Source organism: Melanaphis sacchari, unplaced genomic scaffold (assembly GCF_002803265.2).
Source record: "Melanaphis sacchari strain LSU unplaced genomic scaffold, SCAv2.0 Contig82_pilon_pilon, whole genome shotgun sequence".
Classification (NCBI taxonomy): Eukaryota; Metazoa; Arthropoda; class Insecta; order Hemiptera; family Aphididae; genus Melanaphis; species Melanaphis sacchari.
The window spans coordinates 181,565-207,104 of record NW_020271585.1 but is presented as its reverse complement, the minus strand read 5'-3'; the positions used below and the strand labels follow the sequence as shown (position 1 = coordinate 207,104).

At 25.9% G+C, this 25,540-nt stretch overlaps 2 protein-coding genes across 4 annotated transcripts in view; both read left to right on the top strand.

The window, feature by feature from the left end:
• Positions 1-2,991, top strand: part of LOC112602109 (metal transporter CNNM4) — a 65,209-nt gene extending 62,218 nt beyond the window's left edge. Inside the window, exons 10-12 of the mRNA XM_025350042.1 lie at positions 900-974; positions 1,750-1,840; positions 2,906-2,991. Of these exons, the coding sequence (XP_025205827.1) occupies positions 900-974; positions 1,750-1,839 (165 nt within the window). The 3' untranslated portion in view covers position 1,840; positions 2,906-2,991. The remainder of the gene's footprint in view (positions 1-899; positions 975-1,749; positions 1,841-2,905) is intronic.
• Positions 2,992-19,172: 16,181 nt separating this feature from the next.
• The window catches only part of LOC112602115 (phosphofurin acidic cluster sorting protein 2), a 28,769-nt gene continuing 22,401 nt past the window's right edge, over positions 19,173-25,540 (top strand). For all 3 annotated transcript variants that reach the window (XM_025350049.1, XM_025350048.1, XM_025350047.1), the window contains exon 1: positions 19,173-19,279. In XM_025350049.1, coding sequence (XP_025205834.1) covers positions 19,173-19,279 — 107 coding nt within the window. The remainder of the gene's footprint in view (positions 19,280-25,540) is intronic.

Below are 25,540 nucleotides of genomic sequence, written 5' to 3'. Positions count from 1 at the left end.
TCAACTACCCAATGTCCCAAACACTATTTTATATTGTCTATCACTGAGCATATCGTTTAATTTAAAGAAAAAAATTATTCTGCTAAAGTTTGGTATTCTAATTAACTAAGTGGAAACTTAATAGAACTATAATATGGTAATTTCCACAGTTAACGATGCCAAACTAATCAATATTTCTATTAAGTGCGAATTACTTTAATTGATGCCATCAAAACCAATCAAGTTATTATTACATTAAAGAAATTAATTCTGAAAACTATAAATTGAAATACCTCATAGCACATTTGAATGTAGACCAATTTAATGATATTTAAATCAAGTCTATTTGTTATTAAATACTAAATAATCTGAACTTAATATTTTTAAGCTTATTAATTTGTAAGGAATTCAATAAATTAAAAATTTAATATGCAACTATTACAGTTGCATTATATTCTATGTTATTAATTTAAAAACAAAACATAATATTATTTTCTCAATGATGGTACAAAAATAATTTGATTATTAAGTATTATAATACAATACGAAAATATACTTATTATTCGATAGGTGTAAGTTATAAGAGATGTGGATACTCAGATTTTATTTTATTATTATTTTGATTTTGATGTTTTAAATTGTATAAAATTCGTTTTTATTATTATTATTATTATTACTTACTCACTTATTACCTACTGAGATTTTTCATAAATTTATTTTCTAGATTTTTTTTTCTTCTCATATTTTATTTGAAAAAAGTTTCTTCCCCCATAAAATAGTTCAACTGTTCAACATATATATATATATAATTTACTTAAATAAAACATTCTGTAAATATGCTTTAATGTACTATATATCTTATGTAATAAAATCGCTTTACATATTACAATTAATAAAATTATGTTACTTTTTTGTTAAAGCTGTTCCATACTTATGGAGACGAAGATCGAAAGAGTATACAAGGTTCTCCTGACGTCACTAGAAATGCATCTCAGGTAAAACACAGCGAGCTATTTTGAAGTTCATTTATACAAAGAGTTTATTACATACAAATTTACACAAAAATAAAACTATTAAAATGCAGTTTCTGTAATTTTAATATTTATGGTGTAAACGCGTTTCAGCCCAACATCTCAGATTTCGCACTTCGTATTTAGGTGGATTTGTTCGCTGCCACAAGACCGCGAACACTAACACTGCTAGAAACTAGTCTGTAAACCAAAACATTATAATATCCTTTCCTAATCCTTTGATGGTGAGTGGGAGGCTGAAATGAAAAAAAAAAAGTAAAATGATTTACTATGATATATGATTTTGCCATCACTATACGAAAAGCACGCTTTGAAATATTATTCCACGTTGATATGGTATTATCAATATTTCATTTTCAATTGGCTGCCATCGAAATGATTTTATTCATTCATCACGAATAAATAGACAATATGCCTAGCTCATAGAGTCATTGCGGCTGATTCATTATTTTAAATTACCCTAGAGTGTTACACCAAAATATAATATGTATTTGTGCGTGTTAAATCATACTTATATACCCGCATGGATAATAAATATACAAATACCGCGATTTGTGTATATTTGTACATACGTACTTATTACATACATACATACATACATACATACATACATACAAACATACATACATGCATACATACATAGGTACATAAATTTGTTCAAACATAAATATATATACTTACATAGTAAATACACGCATACATGTTGTATACGTACTTTACAATGATATTTTCTTCGCAGATAATTCACCGTAAAAGTTCGCTCGTCCCCCTCAAGTCCGAAGGGCGTTCGAGTAATACAAAAAGAAACAGCAACGAGCTGTTTATATGAGGTAGTAGGAGTGAGCGAGTGTTACAAAATAATGCCCAAAGTTGTTCACTAACTGATTTTCGATTTTAACCTTGATTTGATTACTAGGTAGTTAGTTTCTAACATAATATTGACTGACAGTAATTTAACTACCAATACAACTTGTTTCAATACATAATATATTTATTTTAAGCCACTTTATAATACATAAACAATACTTATAATTTATAAATATTAATAATAATATATGCTTTTTAACATTTGTTTGCAAATTGTTCTTTAAGGATTTGTCTACATCATTACAAACACGTCAAATCCTTGTAGAACTACCTAATTTAGATTTTGAATTTTTACGCACACTTACTATATTTACAAATAAAACATTATTAACACCCATCAAACACAACACTTATATTATTTGTGAAATTATTTGAAATACACAACATTACTGATTCATAAGTAAACTATAGGTATTTGTATGAAAAAATTGTATTATTTCATAAAATAACTATATAATATTATATTATATATATTAAAATAATTATAATAATTTAATAGTTAAAGATTTTAAAACCAATTATTATCAATTGATTTATTGTTGAATCTTTCTAAAATGTTATCCAACTACATTATATATATGACATCTTGCAACAGTCCGTGATGTGTATAACATAATTTTGCTTCGATTTAATACTTCGAAAATGAATAAATTATGTGCATTTTCGCCAAGTGTGTTATTTATTAATTTTCCATTAAATATTACATGCTATGTTCAAACATAGTACGATTACCCTTAAAACTCGACAATTTTTCAATCAATATATTATATTATATTGTTGATTTTAAAAATAAATTTCTCGTTTATTTTCATACCCCATCGTACACGCATTACACGATAATATATTTACAGATATCAAATGATGTATAACACACGCCTTATTATTATACTTTGAGCTTAAAATTATAAAAATTATTTATCGTTAATTTTTAATTACGTTTTATACATATAATACATAAATAATTCAAATATATATGTGCTATCATATAGTTGCTGATCGTTATCTAATAAAATGTATGTGGCTTTCAGACAACAGTACAGCCATCAACGATTTCGGCCAATGCAGCATCTCTTAACAACGGAGAACCTAATCAACCTGTAGCTGTAGCTTTCTCACGAACACCCCAGGGTACCTCCGACGCATCGGCTGAAGAAAAAATCACACTTTTGGGCACGAACACGTTGTCCGCTGCTACGAAATCGGACGCTACTGATCCATCATCTTAAGTCTATCGATAATGATATTAACGTTTAGTCTGTTCTTTTATAATGATTGTCATTTTTTTTTTTTTTTTGCTTTACATGTTTCAATTAGATTGAGACGACAGCGTTTAATTAGGGACATGCATTACGCATAAGCACGTAGCAGATATTCTTTAAGTTTATACATTTTTTTTTATTATTATTATTATTATTATTATTATTATTGTTATGTGTTACGTATAATTTTTGACTTAAGTAGTTCTAGTCCAGCATTATTGTGTTCAGTAACTGTCCAAATAATCCCCTCAGAATCTATCTGAACAATACGCGAGTCAATATGTGTACATTTTAATTTATTTACGCTCTCTTTACGTTCGTATTTGGATAAATATAATGTTATTTAACTGCCATATTGGCTGCACACTGAAGACTCAACTCCCGTTTTATCGTTTTAGTAACTAACTACTTCAACCAGCTTTTATTTTATTGTATTTTTTTTTTTTTTTTTTTACTATTTATAATATGATTGCTCTGTTTATTTCATATTATTATTTATAAATATATACATATTATACACACCACACACACACACACACACACACACACACACACACACACACACACATACACATACACATAATATATAATTAAGCTTTGTGTCCCGGTGACGCGGAAATCCGTTTTGTATATATGCAAAAGCGAATCTCCAAGGCTTTTCGTGTCTCTTAAATTTTCAACCGATTAACAAGCCCTCAGAGTGATCTCAGAGGTATGCGAGTCCTCGTATTTTTTGATATTAAGTTGTATTAAGAAATCGACGAATCTATACTATATCGGCACTGTTCTTTGTTTTCTCTCTCTATTTTTTTTTTTTAATGAAATTAATAATATCTTTCTCCAATAATCGAATAAACAAAACAATCAAGTTTATACTAAAATATAAAATAAATTCTTATAAATTAATAATTTCCTAACACAAAACGGCATCACTATTACATCGTTTACCTTTAAAAATACGTTCTTCGACTTTGTTGTTAATTTTTTTTTTTATTCATTTGAGTATTACATATTGCTATGTATAGATATTCTACAAGTTTTTTAATTAACTTTAAATTAACACAGATGCGTGGCGTTTTATAATTCTTAGGAATGCGCTCAAATTAAAGTCTAAGTAATTATAGGTTATAAAAATAATCAGAACAACGTTTGGTGATTTGTTACATAATTTTTAGCTTCAGAGTTAACTAGTCTTTTTTTAAGCTTACGATTCATGTTAAATTAAGATATGATATATTATAGTGATGTTCGTTGAAATTTTTTTTTTTTTAAAAAAATGGATAGTTGGAACAAAATAATTAGTTAATATGGAAGGGGAGAAGTATAATGTTGAGAGTTTATATACATATATTTATATATAATAATAATTATTGATAATATTATAATTATTAATGTTTGTATACTAAATTTTTCGTAATATTTATCTGTTGCGTGTAAGTAATTATAAAATATTAGATAGATACCCTATATGATATAATTAAGCTGAATAATAATTTTAGAGCTAATCAACAGTAATCAACTGATGGTCATCGAAATTTGCCTCACAACAGCTATTCATAAAAAGTCCGAATATAATATCAATTACCATGGTATGATTCTGGCGCAATGTGCGCGACTAACATGGTGACAACATCATCGTATTATATAATATTACTACAGTAAAATCTACACGTATTAGTACGAACTTACACCAAGGTGCAAACAGTATACTATAATTTGAACATGGTGCTCGATTATTCAAACATATTATTATAATCATGATTTTTTTCATCCACCTAAAACGTCGACCGAATCATAATGTTTCAAACATAGCCTATGACCAAAAAAGAAAAAAAAAACAATCCATGTTTGAGCAGCATAGATTTATATCACGAGATCGATAAAACCATAATATTGAAGTGCCATGATACAACGAAATATCCATAATGATGTGTAAATGTAAATCAAACGATTCGGATAATTTTCCAGTGAACTGTTCGCGAATGAGAATGATACGACCCCTTGACGATTTTCGGACTGCTCTATATACGATACGATATACTTACGATACACACACTTGTTTGGTGAAAAAAACATTTCTGTTGTACACACAAAAATAAAAAAGTTGCCTACCATTATAATTTTGTGTTTCCACTTTAGTCGTACACGTTTTTCTTGGTTTTTTTTTTTTTTTTTTTTGGTGTATTGTATATATGTCATGTACATTTCGGATTATGCGTTGTACGTATATTTGCGTTATAAGCTATAATATTATTTTACTAACATCAATAATTATCATTTCGCGATCATGATTTATGATCAAAATTAAAATATTATAATTATTATTATTAATATTATTATTATTATTATTATTATTATTTGTGTTTAAGTATTCATTGTTAAATTGTTTATTTACCGACAAGTATATTCATTTCTAGACATAAAACTTTTTCGTGTAAACCGCCATTATTATTTTAATATTAAATATTTAAGTAGGTCCTTGACAATATACAATAATATTATTGTTGTGCATATAACTATATATATATTATATATTTATATGTGCATAGCTTATAGTTTTTTAATTATCTAATTTCCTGTAATATGAAAATATTGTCTTTATTTAGTTTATTTATACTATATTTATCATTATTGTTTTTTAGAATAGTTTTTTTGCTATACTTTATCTGCTAAATAATATGTACAATTTTTGTACAATAGAATTATGGGAGAAATATGGATATTTCTATTATCGCGTTCAGTCTGTTAAAAAACTATATTGCTGTTGGGTTTAGATTAGGCATTATTAAAATATATATAAACTAATTTTAAGGTTAAAAAAAAAATTAATTAAATTATATTATTATAATCATCGTTTTTTCAGCCAAGTGCTAGTTGTAATATTATTAGTGATGATCGAGTAAAAATTATTTAGTTAACATTAACGAATCACAATAGTTGTATAGACTAATCTAGTAATAATTATAATATTCAACACTTAAGCTTCTATTTAATGTATAGGGTCATTATAAAACAAACATGTCACTATAGCTGATATTAAACAGCCAAAAATATATAATTTTTAATTAATTTAGTTAAAAAAAAAATTCAAAATTGTAGTAATTCTGGCTGTGCTGCTCTCGAGTTTAGCTTTATGTTCAATTTTAAATTACAATTAAATCAACTGTTTAATTAAATTAAATTAAATTAAATAATTTCAGTTAGGTATTTATATAATCTGCACAGCCAGTTCCAATTTTGGGGCCTATATATTATATAAAAGTAGCTTTATTAATATATTATTAACCTAAAACATGTATACACTAGCATGGAGATAAATCAAATTAGATCAATCGTTATAGTACTTAAAAATATTATAGTATCCATACAGTTATACATTATGTTTAATATGTTAAAGATGATACAAATAACTTCTTTTTTTTAAATATTATTATTATAATTATTAAAAACCTATTCTGTTGTCCAGTACATGTAATATTATGTTATACATTTATTATTATAATTATAGATAAATAGAAAATTGACTTTAATGTACATTTATGGTATTTATTATTTATTTATTTCAAGGGTTCTTGATTTACAGCTTTCCTTTAAAAAAAATAATCCAAACATATGTTGATCACAAATACAGTTTGTAGGTACATTGTAACTAATCAGCCGATGAATGGTTTCTGTATATAACAATTAACTACATTATTATACCAATATCACAACATTTCATAAATTTATGTCTTACATTTTTAATGACAAAGTTGTGATATGTAATGCATTACATAGTCAAAATATTTTTTATCTTCTTGCTTAATAGGTACCTATGAACTTATTACTACCTACTTATTACTTATAAGTTATTAGCTAATTAAAATATAATTAACTGTTTATTTTTCTCATATTATTACTGGTTGTTCATATAAAATATTAAAATATTTTTATTATCAGTACTATAACTCGACTTCAAGGGATGCCTACCCACCTACATATGTGTTGTCTCTATCTTATGCATGCGTAACATACTAACATATAAAAAATCTATAAACAAATTCTTACTACAATTTGTTTTAAATTAATATTAGAAAAAATCAACATATTATTGAATATATCTATTCTTGATCTATTTTCATAGATTTAAAAAATAGAATCATTTAAATACTTAAAAAACATTTTAAAGTAAAAATATGAAAACAAAATTCTACTGGACGAGAAGTATAGGTACATATTATATTTTTCTCTACAAATTCGATGCTATGTACATTTTCATAATAAATAAACTGTAATAAGAATCTGGTGTGTACTTATGTAGTTTTTCCATATTATGTGCATATTTTGTAAGATACTCGTAGATAATATATTATATATATGAATGTGGGTATAGCGTATCTTAACAAACATTTATTCATAAAATGTTGGTTCATAAGTTATATTTAGTAAAATATTACAATACTCAAAATTTGTAAATCAAAAATAAGAAATACAATTGATATATCGTTGACATTAAGACTTCGCAGCTTTGTAAGCAATATAAAATTTTAACACTCTTACTCCTTAATAATTAATCTCTAGCAGTGGTTATGTCAAAAGATTTAGAGTACCTATCTACTGAGGAATCATGCTATATTATAGTCAGTATAATCTTTTTAGCTTAGAATATAAACCGTGTTTAACTCAGAAGTGACACAGAGGCACTGATTTCTTCAACTCAATAATTATCAAATAATTTTACGTGACGAATAGTTACTATTATAATATATTTAAGTTGTTGTGCAGTTACAGTGGAGTGTGGACCGTGGTCAAATAGCTATTGAGTATGCTATTATTGCTACTGATAGAATGTTTAAAAATTTGAAAGCTTACCTCCATAGATGTGCGTGCAAGATGTGCCCAAACATGCTCTGTGAATTCCATGGGCCGAAGTACCCAATATCTAAATTAACTTGATGTCACCTTAGTTCTTACATGTTTCTTGACTCTTATTATAATTGGGATTTAGGATTAGGACTGATTTTTGGATATTTTAGAAAATAAATATACATAATAATATATAGAAATATAGAATTTATTATAAATAGCTAACTTGATTAAAATTATTAAATTTATGTTTAATTATCTATTAATCTGTATAGATCTGTTTAAAAATAAGTTGTCTGTAAAAAAAATTTTAAGTAGGTACATATAAAAATGTATGATATACAGGTATAGGTATTTGTTGGTCAGTGGTAACACGTTTATATATTTGGGTATATTAAAGAAGTTGTGAGTGGCAAAACTTCTATGGTTATAAATTTGAAAATTATTTATTTTATTCGTTTATAAATTATATTGCACCTACACAATGTTGACACATTTTACAGAACGGTTTGTAATTTTTTATAGATGAAAGTGAAATAATTTATTCAATTTTTTCTTCTGTGTGACGTACTACACGTATGAATTTTATGTAATGCACTATTACCTATCTAATTTTATTAATTATGTTAATAGTTTTCCTCTCATAAAGAATTAAACTTAAATTTCCTTATTACCCCTTCTCAATAACTAAATGCGCTAATTTGTCCACGCCTATGCGCAATTACTTATATATTTTATATTTTTATATTCTGAGTAAAGCGATGATAATGTAGGTATTGATTTTAGAATAATTTATGTCTTTACTTTTTGTGTGTGTGTGTGTGTGTGTGTGTGTGTGTCTGTCATCACTTTATAAGACAGAAAAATTGTTTTGATTTTCAACTTTGAAGGTCTAAATAAAAATGTTTCTATATTATTTCTCTAACTTCAACAAATTTGCAAAAATAAACTAATTATTTTGTAGTTAGAAATTCATAAAATGTTATCATTTTATTTAAATTTAATACAAACATCACAGTAGCCCATTTGACCCCCAACAACAACTATACAGCACAGTAGTGTTCACTTACCCACTTATTTTTATATTTGTGTCAATTGTATCACACATTTTAAAACATTTTTAGTTTTGAAAATATTACGGTAGTTGTATAAACTGTATATTATGTAATATCTGCCTGTCACAACTGTTGATGCCATGGTTACAGCTATTTCAATCACTTCAACTGTCAAACTGAGTACGATAATACAAATATACATATATTATTTTTTTAAAGGTCAAGAAGACACCAAACCCTTTTAGTAGTCAATCATCATCACTACAAAAACGCCTCTGCTATTTATAAATTCATATAGAATTATAGAAACAACTGTACTTAACTACTCACCTATAATTATATGAAACAAAATTTAAAAAAATAAAAACAAACAGTACCTATGGTCATATTTTATATCGTTTAATATTATTTTTTTTTTTTAAAGCTTTGAAAAGTACTTGTTGAAAATTACTTTGAAATTAATTATTCAAGAACTGAAATTTCATAATTACTTTTCAAAAATAAAATTATCATTTAATTATTTAAATGTGGTTGATAATTATTTTATCGCGATTTGGGTCAATTTCATGATACCTCATTACCATTTTCGTTTTAAATGCCAGAAAAAGTGTTCTGCTGAAGTGCTGAGATATCAGACATTAAGTACTAAATCAACAATTTGAATTTCATTATAGCTAAATGGAAACGGTAGCAAAATCGTTTTCACTAAGAAAATTTAACACATCTTTATCAAGAAACGTTTAATTTAAAATATATATATAGTTGTGGCTTGTATACAAATAGTGCAAAAACTCGGAATTGAAATACTTGCAATATTTTATTAGTATATTGGTTATTTTCAATCGTCCGCGGACTTTCTATAAAATAAGTAGATTATAATTGTGTATGAGAGTTGAGAAGTTACCAAGAATATTTTAAGTTTAATATAGACAATTTTATAAACACGTGTAAGAGTGTCATAAATGTGTGTACTGTGCATAGTAATAAGTGATTATAAGAGAGTATGTGACTGTATAAATGACAAAAATAACATAGCGTTCCTTCACGTACGAGCGTACATGATGTCAAAAACATGCTACACGAATATTAACTATATTGTTTATTTTTTCAATTTTACTATTCAATTTTAGTATCAATTTTTTTTAAATTGTATTATCTAACTTACTTATCTAACAAAATTTCTAAAAATATATTTAAATTTGCCATAAACTTTTCTTGAAAAAATTGAATTTTGAAGGGTTAAAAGTTAAATTTCTTAAAAGTGGATAAGTCATTTTCACGTAATCCTCTTTACCAATTCAAATATGTTTTCTAAAAATATACCTGATTACTATAGGATAATCGATACAATTGGCATAAGATAAATATATTTTAGGAAATATTCTGCTCTGGTCGAATCAATAGAAAAAGAATTGTTGTCACAGATAAAACATTTCTATTATTGCTATTGTCATTAATCATTACTATTAGTAGTAAAAGTACAAATAATTGCAAATTAAACCACATAATTATTTATATGTATTTAAATATTATATATTTTAGTAAATGGCATCAGTGACCAAGTAAAACACCTTAGTACTAGAAAATGGACGAAACAAAATTAACACACGCATCATCAAGTACCCAAATAGTCTATCTAGAACGCCGTGTAATAATAATAGTTCAAAACATAGTTAATTATAAAATACTTATAAAACAGTCGATGGATATATTATAACATGATGGTGACGTACCTAGTTTACTTATATAAGCTGACGTAAAATCAAAATTGTATGGTTACAGCAAATTAGAAAAAAAAACTTACCTTCAAAATATTTGAATTATGAAATAACGGAAAATGTCCCCTAACTCCTTAATTTTAAAACTATAACAAAAAAAATTGAAAAGATAATTGGTACAGATTACAAGCACTTACATTAATTAAATTTAAATTTAAAATACTTATAAAAAAATAAATAACAATAATAAGGATAATATAGTATGATCAACCTATGAAAATTAGTTAATAATCAAAATACAAAAAACTTTTTGTATTTTAAAAATCAATAAGCCGATATTTAAAAGATAATTCTAAAAGGCGAGATCGAATCTTTACAGTGGTTATCAACTTTTCTTCTTTAATTTTTAAAATATCAATATATATTTTTTATTCTATATTTTAGATTTATATCAAACTTGACCTATTATACCTAAATCCTGTATATAAAATAAATCATAAAATATCTCATCTAACTCAGTCTGAACAAACAGCATAAAATTAATTTAAATATTTTAAAAATTTTATTTTGTATACAAAATATAATGTAATGTTTCAAATCACTAAAGTTGTTCTTAAAATTGTTATTCTACATTTAAATATCGAATTTCAATCAAAATTAAATTTTTATATCTATAAAAATAAGGTTATTATTATTTTAAATTTTTAGATTCTAGTATAAACTACTTATGAGTTATAAAGAACCTTGTAGTAAATTTGCAGCCATTAAAATAAAATACTTTACACTTTTTTAATCACAAAATAATTTGCAAATTTTCATATGTCTATAACTAACACACGTGATAAACATAAATTAAAACATGTTAGCATTCCAGCATACCATTTGATCTACAGTTAACCAAAAAGAATTTATAATACAGATTCAAGTCTAATCTACTTGAGATCAACTTTCCCACACTTCTGATTTTATTTCTCCAAATCTTAAAAACACTTACTAAAAATTGGAGAAATTAAAAAAATACAATATTTCAAATTTTGTAGAAGTTGAAATAAAAAAAAATAAAAATTAAACTTCTGTGGACATTTTATTTCAAATCTGTTTTTAAAATTGTTATATTATATACTCGTAAAATAATTTAAATTGAATCGTTAAAACTGAAAAAACGATAAAATAATTATTAAATAAAAGTACTGAAAATATAAAATGATTTTTTCCAATAGAATTCTAGATGAGAAACATTGTTTTTAATGTTTTTTTTCTTTTTCCTAAAACATTCAAAATCATTTATGAATATATTTTTTTATTTTTTTTTTTTTTTTTTTTTTTATGTTTTAAAACATTTGAAAATAAACTATATCCTTATAATATTATGATATTTATAATTCCTTTTTTAATACAATTATACATGTTCATGAATGTATGAATACATAATATTTTTATTCATTTATTCATACATAAAAAATAATTAGTACACGTCAGACACACGTAGTTAAATATGGCCTTGAACCCACGTTGAAGGGTCGAGTGTTAAGTGAGTTTTAAATAGACCTTTTTAATTTAACATGTAAGTAAATATATTTATAATAAAAAAATCAAAATATAATTCATTTTTAATCAAATTAAACAAATAAATCAATAATTTTGGATAATTAATGTATATTCATTATTTATTAACTTATATCCAATTTTATATATTATTATGTATTTGACCTATATACTTATCTAATGGTACTCAAAGTAAAATATCTAATTAACTTACTCTAATGTAAATATTAAATAAAAACTTGAGACATGATAATAGTAAAAAAAAAGTTACATTTATAGTAAATATAGTTGGTTGCTATTAAACAAGTATTTTATACGTGGTATCTAACACATGATTACTAAACATGATTATTAATTACTAACACATGCAATATAGTTATAATATTTATTTTAGCAATACGGTTAAATTTGATAGTATCTATTTGTTTAAGTATAACTGTATAAGATATGTATTAGTGGAATATAAATATATATGATATACGTTTTACCAACTGGTAAAAATAAGGAAGTTTTCTTAGATAAAAAACTGCAAGGAACTCTCTCTATTGTATATAGTGGGTTTCAAGTGTGTATACGTATCGAATAATTCATCAGTTGCCATTATGTACATATCTATAATAGATGAGTGTTAAATTCTAATTCAATTTTCAATAATAAATCATTACATAATAATATACGAAAAATTATTCTGAATGAATACTGTGTTAAAAATATTATAATTTATTTTTTTTATTAACTAAACCATAAGAAGGCTGATGAACTAAATGTTGTTAAAAAAATCGCATACAGTAAATTATATTTACTATAAAATATTATACTATACATTATACACGAAGAAACGATCTATAAATCAAAAATGTTTTTCGACATCACCATCCAAATAAATATTACTAAACAAATCAATATTAAACTTAGTAATATAGGCCGACAAATCGATTTTCGCTCAGAACAGTTATGTAACTAATGGCTAATAGTTTATCATTGAATTAAAATTTAACACGCACATTACAGTAACTTACTCAGAGACGAGATACACTCAAAACCTACTGTACAGCAGAAGGGTTACCTATTTCCCTCCTTCTATTTTTTAAATATCAACTTACTTGTATATTTCAAATTTTATAATCTAAAGCAAAATACTTTTTTTTTAAATATCAAATACTAAACAAATAATATTGAACTTTTTCATGAATAACCATTTAAATATTTTATGAATCTATACGCATGCAATGCATTATTTTAGCTTAGTGCTTCAACGCCCATAGATATATTAAATAATATAGATGAACAGATGATTCGTGCTCAGATAGTCATATATAGTCATGTATTAATTTATTATATTAAAAAAACGATAAATATATTTTATATTTTAAATTTTAGAACCTAAAGAAATTAATTTTTAAACCATGAATTAAAAGATTATATTTACCGTGTTATTAGCGATAATACTTATATATTAGGTAACTGTTAATAATAATGTAATAGAAAACGCATGAATTTAAAGTCAATTAAATATTAATAAATTTACACAATTAAAAATGAGCTTTATATAGGTTCTAGTGACATTATAAATAAATAAATCTTGAAAGAATACGTTTAAACTTTATAGAGTTTTATTAAACTTGACCTATTATACTCGTACTTAAACCTTATACATAAATCATAAAATATCTTATCTAACTTAGATGAACAAATAATTTATGTAGATATTTCATTTAGTCACTAGTCAGTTATTTGAAAGTTCAAAATATTTAAAATAGCGAGTAATAATATTGTGCTTAATTACATATAACATTCACTTAAGTAAGAGAGTATATTTTAGAAATAAATAATAACGAGAAAATGCAAAATATGAGCATTTTTAAATTGTTATGTTTCACATATTCATACCTCAAATAAGTACTTAAATATTCAAATAAAATACTGGTTTATAAAATCCGATTCAATTTTTAGTTATGAGTTTGATTATATATTTATATAGGTCAATTCTCTCTAATATTAGGAAGATTAAATACTGGCTGTTTCTGTCTTTGTCCAATAATCGCAGAACATAGAAATGTCGATATGTTCTTTACCAAATAATTAAAAAATAATAAATTTAAAAACAGATTTGAATCTATTGTTAAGTCTACTTGCGATTGATTTTCCCACATTTTAGATTTTATCATCATAAATCTAAAAAAAAATAATTATAGATATTAAAAAAGTAGAAATAAAAAAATTATGATACTTTAATTTTGAAGTTATTATCAAAAAAATAATAAAATATAGGAATGTCAATCTTAATTAAACTAAATAAAAAATTCAAATTTGTTTTAAGATTTCTTATCGTTTCATTGGATTAATCGATATTTTTGGCAAAAAATACATCTACATTTCTACGTTTGTATATATTAGACAAAAAAAGAAACAGTCGGTATCGAATCCTTTTAAAGCAAACAATACAAAATTAATTCTGCTGAACGCAAATTTTCTATGGTGTACATTGTAAGGAGACAATAATAATAACACATGCGATCTCTTAATACAGTATATAAATAAGACCAATTAAGGGATACAGGCCCCTTGTGCCCCCTTAAATAGGCTCTTGCATTAAAATATAAATTAAATATTTCCGTTGTCCATATATTTTACTAAGTGTTCACAATTTCTTATCACTTAAATTTAAAAATAAATGTTATACCTTTTGAAAAGTGTACTTACTACTTACTGACTAAGCATTAATATTTAATTTGGTGTAATAATAAAATCAATATATTGGTAGTCTACGTGGAAAGTTGTAATACAAAAACTGTAATAAATATTAATAGCATTTTGGAAAAATCGAAGTAAAAAGGGCGTAGTTAGAATTAGTCATTTCATTATTTTCTACTTTCATTATGAAGTGTACAAATATAAATGTCAAATATGTATATGTTCGACAAACGTAATATATATATAGATCATAATTCATCAATATATCATCAATGGGTTGGAACATATAAAATTGTATCTTATTAATTATTTTAGACGATTCTGATTGCTATAATAAGATTTGATAGTAGGAATACATATTATAGTTTATGATTATATCTGTGCTAAGTTAAATTGACAATATGCATAAGACTATATATCGAATAAATACAATTAACATTTTAAGTATCAACTCATGCAAATTATTGTAAGTTTAAAATAACTTATCAATTTATAACTTAAAAGTATTTTAAACTTGAAAATTAATTAAACATTTAAAATAACTTAGTTAAAATAAATGAAATGCACTTAATTTTATCAACTGGACCGCTGTGTCACTCAAAGCGGTGACTAAGTCTTCCGAAACGTCAACACTAAACAATGTCAAAATAAACAAGTACACCCGTCACCCACGATAGTTAGCTAGAATTGAATTTAAAAATAATTTGTCTTATATCAAAATTTCTAAGTTAATGTATACACAATATTAACTCAAGTTAATAAAAGAACAAAAATAACTCGCAAGCTTAAAAATTTAATTAACTCGTTCATTCCCAGCCTGGGTACATTGTCAATTATTGTGAAGGGCATCGAACCATTATGCCACTTAATAATTGTATAATATGTTCGCTACATTAACAATGACAATAATTCACGTACAATAAAATTGAGTTTTTAAACAAACTTTATAATATAAATTCTAAAAATATAGATTTAAAAATGAATTGGGTGTAAAAAATTTAAACTTTAAACATTTGAAGCATACATACTTACGTCGTCCTACCGACTTGTTCAAATTTTTAGTTAAAAAATATATAATATGTAGGTATGTTATATAATATATACTACCTACCAATACCAATTACCATACATTATTTTGCATCAACGTTGTGCATAGTATTATTTTATTACTACCATTACCGTACGTTTCCTTTCTGTTATATTAAACAATAAACATCCTAATCTTGAAAATCCTACCGGTATATTTAGGTATTATACGCGCTTATATTTTATAAATATTTAATGTTCAGTAGTCAATACAATACTATAATACTACGCGTATGTATGTATATATGATATAGTGCGATTGCACTACTCCGCGTTTATAGGTACCTAACATATATATATATGGGTATAAAAATATATGAACATATGAAATAACAACCAGGTACCTACTTAAAATCCACCGCTCTTCCATCAATTCAGTCATGTTGTGTAGGTATAACAGCATTATTATAAATTTTAATACATAATACGTACAATATAATGATTCCGATGATTATTCCACAACGGTGCGCACACGCCGCATCGCAGCCGGTCATAATTTTCACACTCCTTCGTCATCCGCGCGCGGTTACCACACAACGAAATATCATTATCATAACATTATATTTTGTATAGCAGGCATCACACAACAAACATTATTAGTTCTCTATTATTATGTAAAAATACGTTTTTTGTTCCGCACTTCAACTCGTATAGCAGATGCCTCGTGCCGAATGCCGATATCGTATAGATGTATAGTACGCCAGTACGACGACACTGATAAAATCGAGTGCGTGTATATTACAATATGGAAATAGGAGACGCAGATCGAAATAGAAAATCCGTCTCCACTAGCGTTAGGTTCCCAGTTTTTCGTCAAGATTTGATTCTATGTCCACTATACGGTATCACTGGTATCACTCATATTTTCCCAGTAGACTGAAAAATTTGAAAAAATGGTTTATTCCCTCTCCACCACGAAAAAGTCTTAAATCCACCACTAAGGTGTACGCCGAACGTGATTTATATCGAGTGATTCGTTCAACGCAAAGCACTCAATATTTCAAAAACTATCAACGTTTCAGAAATTTTTGTTTTCTATACTTTTAAGTCGTTAGAAAATAACTTTATCCCTAAAAAAAAAATAGATATATCTTTTTACCATTTCATTATTATCGTTTTAAATTATTTAAAAATGTTTTCTAGTGAGAATGTACATTTTAATTCCTTATTCCAAAACAGAATATTTATTGGGTACTTTGATGTATGCATTTTTGACGAATAATTTATGTGTTAACTGTTAAGTTTTTAAAGTTTAGATTAGCTGTGTATAGTATTACAGGGGTACCACGCTAAAATGTTAGTGCTTTACTCCGCTCATCAATACCTATTTACATATCTTATATGAGTCATAAGGCTAAAAAGTAAAAAGTAATAACTAATAGACTATAATACTTATCTAAAATCAAGTGTTTTCTTTTATTATGATTTATAATTGGGCGTGTGTAAAAGAAATACTTTCAAACACGTCAAGGTTTCCTTAAAAAAATATAGTGCCTCACGTTAAACGGATCGTTCGGAAGTACTCGTATTATATTATACAATAACAAAGTAATAATATGCACAGCCCAAAAAGTGCAAATCGTACCTAAAAAACAACGGTGTACTGTTCGAGTAGGTACAGAGAAATATAATATTATTGATGTATTGCAATCGGGTAGGTACTTTGTAGTACAAGACGTAGTGTCGCGAACTCCGTTTCGATTATCCCGACTATACTCGTCCACAGTACCTACTCGCCTTATGATATATAATAATAATATAAACTATGAAGTTATACATTATAATAATATGCACACACAAATCCAATCCTTAAACGAGTTAAACGTCGTCGTCGACGACGACGACGACGGTGGCGATGTGCATTGTGCATTCATTCTTGAATATTATTATTATTATTATTATTAATACTGTTATTGTCGTCGTCTGACGACTATTCTTTGTCCATTTGTCGTCGTTGACGACGGCGGAAACCCGCGTGTACGTACTGTACGTGCGTGTGTAGTACTTTACCTACTGTTGTCGTTGTTGTAGCGTACGGCTGTCGTGTCCCCGGCAAAATCCTGTCGCCAGCCGGTCAGACGGCTAGGTTAGCCGCTTTTCCCCACCCCCTCGCCCAAACTCGGCCCGCCCCTTATTAGAGCACCCGAACGCTGTCGCCGTTTCGGGATACGGGTAACGGTCAACGGACCCGACGACGACGGTCGAGAAGTAAAAAGTACTAAAAACCAACAGGAGTCGGCGGCAGCGGCGGCGGTGGCGGCGACGACGGCGGCGGCGTCGGTTTTTGGAGTGGTGTGTGTGTGCCGTGTGGTGGTGATGCAACAGCAAATGGCTCGGCGGCGGCGGCGGTGGCAGTACGTAGGCGGCGTGGCGGCGGTGATCGTTGTCGGGAGGGGGGGAGAGGGGTGAAAGGGTAGCGCTGCAACCGACCGGCCGGGACGCCGCCGCCGCCGCCCAAGATTAATAAAACGTTCACACTCACTCGCGCTGGCTCGTGTGCGTGCGCCTGCTACCGCCGCTGCCGCCGTATTGTTGATAACGCGAGAGTCGCGGACCGTGTTTATTATGTGTGCGGCGTGATTAGCTGTTGGTCTCCCGTCGTTTCCCGCAGCCGTCCGGCACGCACACCACGCACAACAACGAAATTATAATAATACCCGTAGTTTACCGCGGTCTGTCGTCGGTCTCCCATTCCGATTTTTAGCCCTAGCAGTATCCGCGGCTCTTTATTTTACTATTCTTCCCGTTCTGTACGCCTGTTTTTTTATCAGAAACTGTTTCTACCGCGACGTTTCTTCTTCTCGTTTTGTTTCATTTTTGTTTCTTTTTTTTTTTTCTCGTAATTATTTTTTATTTTTACCAACCGTCGTGTTCACCCCCCCCCCAACCCCAACCACAGGACTCTGATGTACCGCCGCAACGTCAACCGCTCGCTGTAAAGACGCCTCCCCGCACGTCGGCCGTGTATTCATATGCACCGTGACGTCGTGTAGAAGACAGCGACCGACGAGACGACCAACAGCCGCCAGACAACCGGTGTACACGGTTGTTAGACTTCACATCTGCCAGTAGGCCGTCGTCGTCGTACCGAATATGGCCGAGAAATGTGTCAAGACGCCGGCCACCGGCAATCGGCCAGTGCCGATGAAATTGTTTGCCACCTGGGAAGTTGACCGCACACCGTCCAACTGTGTACCCAGGTAATTGAACAACAAATTCTACCTCAAGTGTATTGTGTCAGTATGTAATATTAATAATCTGCAATGCTAGCACACTCAAAGGTATAAAAGTATCAGTTATCTTAGCTTTTAAATGGAAAAATGTATTGTTGTATTTGTAGGTAACTACATACATTTCTGTTTTTGATGTGACTGTTTATCATATGATATTATGCTTTCTAATGTTTGGAATGTTGTTGCTAAAAAAAACATTATTCATTTCTATTTTACATAGAATGTCTTATTGTAATATAAACAGTTGAAAGTATGATTTAAGTACATCACGACAACAATGCTTACCTATTACTTATTTTTTAAAAATTCAAGGTACCTTCTATGCATAATATTATGAATTTATAACTAATACTTGTAAATTATTATTAATAGGTTATTTGTTGCTTTTGGGTGTTAATTAATGTGGTAACTTTTTATATTTTAAGATTTCTAGTGACTATTGTTATACTATTAAAATTTGATAAATAAATATAATTATAACATTTTCATTTAATTTTTTTCTTTGTTAGCCCATTACTTATTACGGTAGTCACTAGTCACATAAAAAATTACTTGTGATTCAATAATGAATTACAAGTCCCTTGAATATGATTTAATAGCTTATGATCAATTCTTAAATTTTAGTGAATCGTTCAATTTATCAATTTTTTTATGAAACAAATTATGAATTTAAATTTTACATAATGTTAATTATTAATAGATAATTATTCAAAATAAATTCATCACATATTATAAGTATTTAATGTTTGATGATAAATTTGAACAGAATTTATAAATATTAAATTATGTGATATACCTACCTAATAAAAGAATCATTAATATATTATGACACAATCAATTTTTTATGTGCTATAATTGTTTTAAGATTAAATTCCTGATTATCATTTAATGATAATATTGTTTTATTTTAATGTTAGCTTCATTAATTTTGAATTACTGTTAGACTTTAATATTTAATCACAAAATCATTTAGGTAGGTTTTAAATAATGTAAGACAAACTATTTGAATACTTTATTTTTGACTGATAATTTTAGTTATTATGTATGAAATTAATAATTGTTTAAATGGGCAATTTATTTTCAATGTAAATACCTAATAATCTATATAAATAAAGATACTCCATAAATGTCATAAGCATTAATCTTAAATTATGTTTTTTTTTTTCAATTTATGGAATTAATTACAATTATTATACTATAATGTAGGCAATAAAAATTATCTATTTTTCTGTGCTCAATAATGTACCTACTTAAGTAATTTCAAACAAATACATTATGTTTGTTAATTGATATTATCTAGTCCATAGCTGTATTTCTCTATGAACTACAATATTTTATTCATTTAAACAGTGTTTTTAAAATTAATCACAAATAAATGTTTTTCAAAAATAAATTTCTAAGATATTATTTAATATGATTATTTAATTTATATTACCAAGATTCCTTTATATACTTAAAATTCTTAAATTAAATAATTAAAAAAAAAAATCTGATTGATTTTATTACTAAAATAGAAGAACTTATAGCACTAAAAATAATAGACATCTCCTTTGACATCTATTTATTTATAATTTTGGCATTGTTATTTCACTGTTTTGTTGGTTTTATCTATATAATTTGTTGTAATAATAAAATTAAATAGTAAGTTATATTGATTTTACTTAAAACTTTTGAGTTTAGCTTAAAATTCTGTTATTTTAATGAGATATTGTTATTTTAATTGATTAAAAAAAAAAAAAAATTATGATATTGATAATTAATTGTGTATTTAATTAACTATTTTGTACACATTTAATTAAAATATATTTCTTAATTTTTTTTAATATAGTTATACTATTAGATATGATAAAACTATTACAATACTAATTTCACTATCGATGTTATTAAATATGTTATATATTTGTGTGAATTTATCATTGTTAGGGATGTGATAAATGATTAAATTGTAAGTTATGCATACTATGTATGACCTTTCAATGAATAATTATAGAAACTGCTATTGATATAAAATGATGTATGGTATTAAAAATAAAAGTTTATACTATTATAGTATCATGACACATAACCAATTGCCTATAAACCAATAATAATTTATGGTAATGCTCTACTTTTATCAAATTCAGCGTATTAAAGTAGTATAAAAATATTATCATTAAATATTTTCATTGGTATCTATAGTACCTATATATTTTATATAATACTGTATAGAATAATTTTGGGGATTCTGAAACAATTAATTAATAAATAGAAATCCTTTTTAAACATTTTATAAAAAAAAAAAAATAAATAATCAAGAATAAAATATTTAAAGTATTAAGTAATTTTAAAATTATTTAAAATGGTATTTATGAATTTTTAAATTAACTTAGATTATTAATAGTTTTTCTTTTGTAAATTTCTAAAAACTTATTTAAATTTTTAATTATAAAAATACCACAATACTTCAAGGTGAACAATGTAAGTTTCTAACTTTGTATATTTTTATTTTAAAATTATAAATAATCGTCATTAAAATAATATTAATATTTTTTTTCTTAGAAATAAAAGCTGGTGAATATTATTGTAAAATTAAAAATTAACAGTGTGCTTTTCAATTTTACTCAAAATAATAATTTTATTATCATATAGCAATTATTATATTATATTATATTATATATTTGTTTATCAGTGTCTATTGAAATGAGTATAAAATATTTCATTTATATAATTAAATTTTTTAATTGTTTTCTTAGTTTTTGAATCGATTGTATTTTATCTGAATTGAAAAATAAATTATTAACAAACTATTAAGTTGTCACTTGTCCTATATTATAACAATTAGCATAAAACAAAATTAAAGGAGATAATATAAAAATTAAAATAAATAATAAATGAAAAAAAAATTTTTTTTTAATTAAAATATTTAATGCCATAACATACATAATACATATAAGTAGGTAGAACATTATTTATATTTCTTTTAACCATGTAAAATTTTAAATGTAGAAAACTGGCTGATTGCCAGAAGAAGCATGTTTTTGTTTTTGTTATTGTAAATTTATTTTATTTATTTTATTTTAAGCACAGCACATTGTTTTATTTTTAGTTCAGTAAAATTTGGCTACATTTTAATAGAAATTCTAAAACGTTTTAATTTGCTTAAATAGTTGTTGATATTATTCTAAATTTTATTGATGATTTGAAAAATAATATCAATAATATGAAAATAATATGTATATCAGTATTTATAATGCGTATAAATCTTATAAAACTACATAAATGATAAAAATAAAACTATTAAGTTTAAATTAATTTAAATTCTGTTGTCATATTTTAAATATTTAAATATACTTTTATAATAGACTAAAAATAATAGTTTTTTAATAGTATTTGAATAAATAAACAACATATTTTTGTTTATAACTGTAGGTATGTCTGTACAATGTACATATCAATTTAAATGTTTATTCATTTTTCTAAATATTTATAAAGGTAAACATTTTATTTCTGAAATTCGAATTGTACATAGAATACGTATCTCTATTACTCCGGAAGTCTGGATATCTTCCCTCTGAAATAAAAAAAAAAATGGGTGTGTTACAGCAAGAGTGGATGTTTTTAAAGTCAACACTTTAATAGTAATAATAATCTATCCGTACAAAAAACGATTGTAAATAGAGTTTGACTAAATCAAAAATGGTTACCCTGTTGTTAAAAATAAATATTAGAATTAGAATACAATCATAATTTTTCAAATAAATGTTCCCAAATATAAAAATACTTTAAATTCTGAACAAAATAAAAAGTAATAAGATTTTGATTTTCAGTTATCGTTTTATCAAAAAAAATGGAGCCCTCTATAAGTTTCAAGTATTGGTAACTATCGAATTTAACCATATCTTGAAAAGGTAATTTTTCGATGTTCTCGGTAGTTTATCTAAACGTAAAATAATGAATTATAACTTTAAAATAATTAATAGCAATTCAAAAATTTTAGTTAAACCAATTATTTCTAAAAAAAATTGTTCATTTTACTTTTAAATATATAATAATAATAATAATAATAATAATGTTAAACTGAATCGCATGAAGTAAACTAGGTACTTATAAACACCAAGCGTCCATTCCGAATTGTTTTTTAAATTTAATTCCTATCTTATAATTTTAGTATTTAATACTAAAAACGTATAATTTGAAAAAAATCTAGCAACAATTGTTTGAAAATCCAACAATATCAAAGAAGAGGAATTTAAATTTTCGAGCTCTATGTTTTTTCTTTTGTGTTTGATGTATTTAAACTTGGGTCCCCATTACCCATAACTATTAATGTATTCATAAATTATAATCTATATGATTAATGATTATCATAAGTTATCATAGCTTTATGATTACTGCATTTACCTTAAAAAGAAATTTAGTTATTAAAACTTTTTAAAAAAACGTATTTTATTATTAATTATTGCATTACCTATACTCATATTTAAAATAATATGTTAACTAGTACCTACTTAACATTAATAAAATTAATATTCCTTATTAATTAAATTATATCGTGATGTAATAATTTGTGTCAAATACAATGTTTCACAATTCTTTTTCCTCGTACGAGTAACAACCTCTTAAAAAACAATTGAATTAAGATACGTGATTTGAACACTATAGGCGAGTGTCCGTGACATTTTCATAACATTTTCCGCGAGGAAACCAAATTAACACAACTAATGTTTATAGAACATGTATATACTTCAATAAAGATAAACTAAGGGTTAAGTTATAATTTATAGCTATAATAATATGTTATTAAAATTTAAAATTATAAAAAATATTCGAATAGGTACCAAACGGGATGTGAACACATACGAATGAATAAATTCACTTAAAAAATGTACATATAAGAAAAATTAATTCTTAATCCACAAAACAGAAAGTTAGGTTTTATTTTATATTAGTTGAAAAATGATACTTTTCAACTTTTGTCTTTATATGGCTTAACATATTATAGTATGCATTAAATTAATTATTTTTTAGGGCATCCCTTTATTATAAGTTAGATTTATACGAATGAATTTTGTTTTAATTACGAACCCATAAAACGGCATTCTTGATCCGTAGATAAAACAAAAAAATTGTACGGATTGATATCGTCGTAGAGTTAATCGTGTAGTTGTTATACCTAACTATTAATTCATCATAACATTGTCCTTGAACAATCAGTGTCGTCCGAGCTTTTTAGTTTTATCACCTTGTATTATCATTAGTCAATGAATTAACACTGTTAACAACAAAATTATTTTATTTTTGTATACTTTTAATTAACTGGCCTTGTATTGATTTACGATGATCTAGCTATGTTTATTAAACACTTATTACAATATGCCGACATGCCGTGCATTTTTATCGAAAAACATTTTATTATATATTAATACAATGATTTTGTTCCTAAAATTTAAATAATTTAAAATGTATTATAGTTTATATTGGCTACACAAGTTATTTTTCATCATATGTACTTCAAATTCGTTGTTCAGTTTATCATTGGCATACCTTTTAAAAGTGTTATAATATATATATTTATATCAATGCATTGCCTAAAACATGTGTGTATTTTATGTTTCCAGAATAAACAAATTCCGTTCCTTGTATCGTATTATATACAAATTATAATCTGTTGAAACATATTATACTAAACATAAACTTATAATAGTTTTTTGATTATTATTATTTTTCTTTTTAATTTAATAAAAAATGAACGTCTATCCTACATCAAGGTAAGTGAAAAAAAGACAAATTCCTATAATGTTTTAATTAGAATATTTTAATAATTAATCAGATTAGCATTATATGATTTAAAAATGGACTATAAGATTTATTTATATTTATATTTAACACTGTGCTACAGCTGTATAGTTAAAAGGGTGCCACACCCGCATGTGTTGTTATTACAAACGTACAACATTACAAATTTGCGTTCATCAGCTTACATTTTATGTTAGTAGTTGTTATTTGAGTTTTTAGAGTTATTGAAGTAAATTTCTGCTCTAATCACATAATCTAATAATTGTGCTCCTAAGGTATAGATTGTTTATTTCAAATAAAGAAATAAAAAAAATATTATTGAAGTGAATTGATCGATTTTTCAATTTAAATATAAGAACATTGGTTTTTACCATATTTTAATTTGAAGTATGGTTTTTTGTATATGTGAAATACACGTTTCTTTCTTAAAATAAAAATTTCCGAAAATAAAAA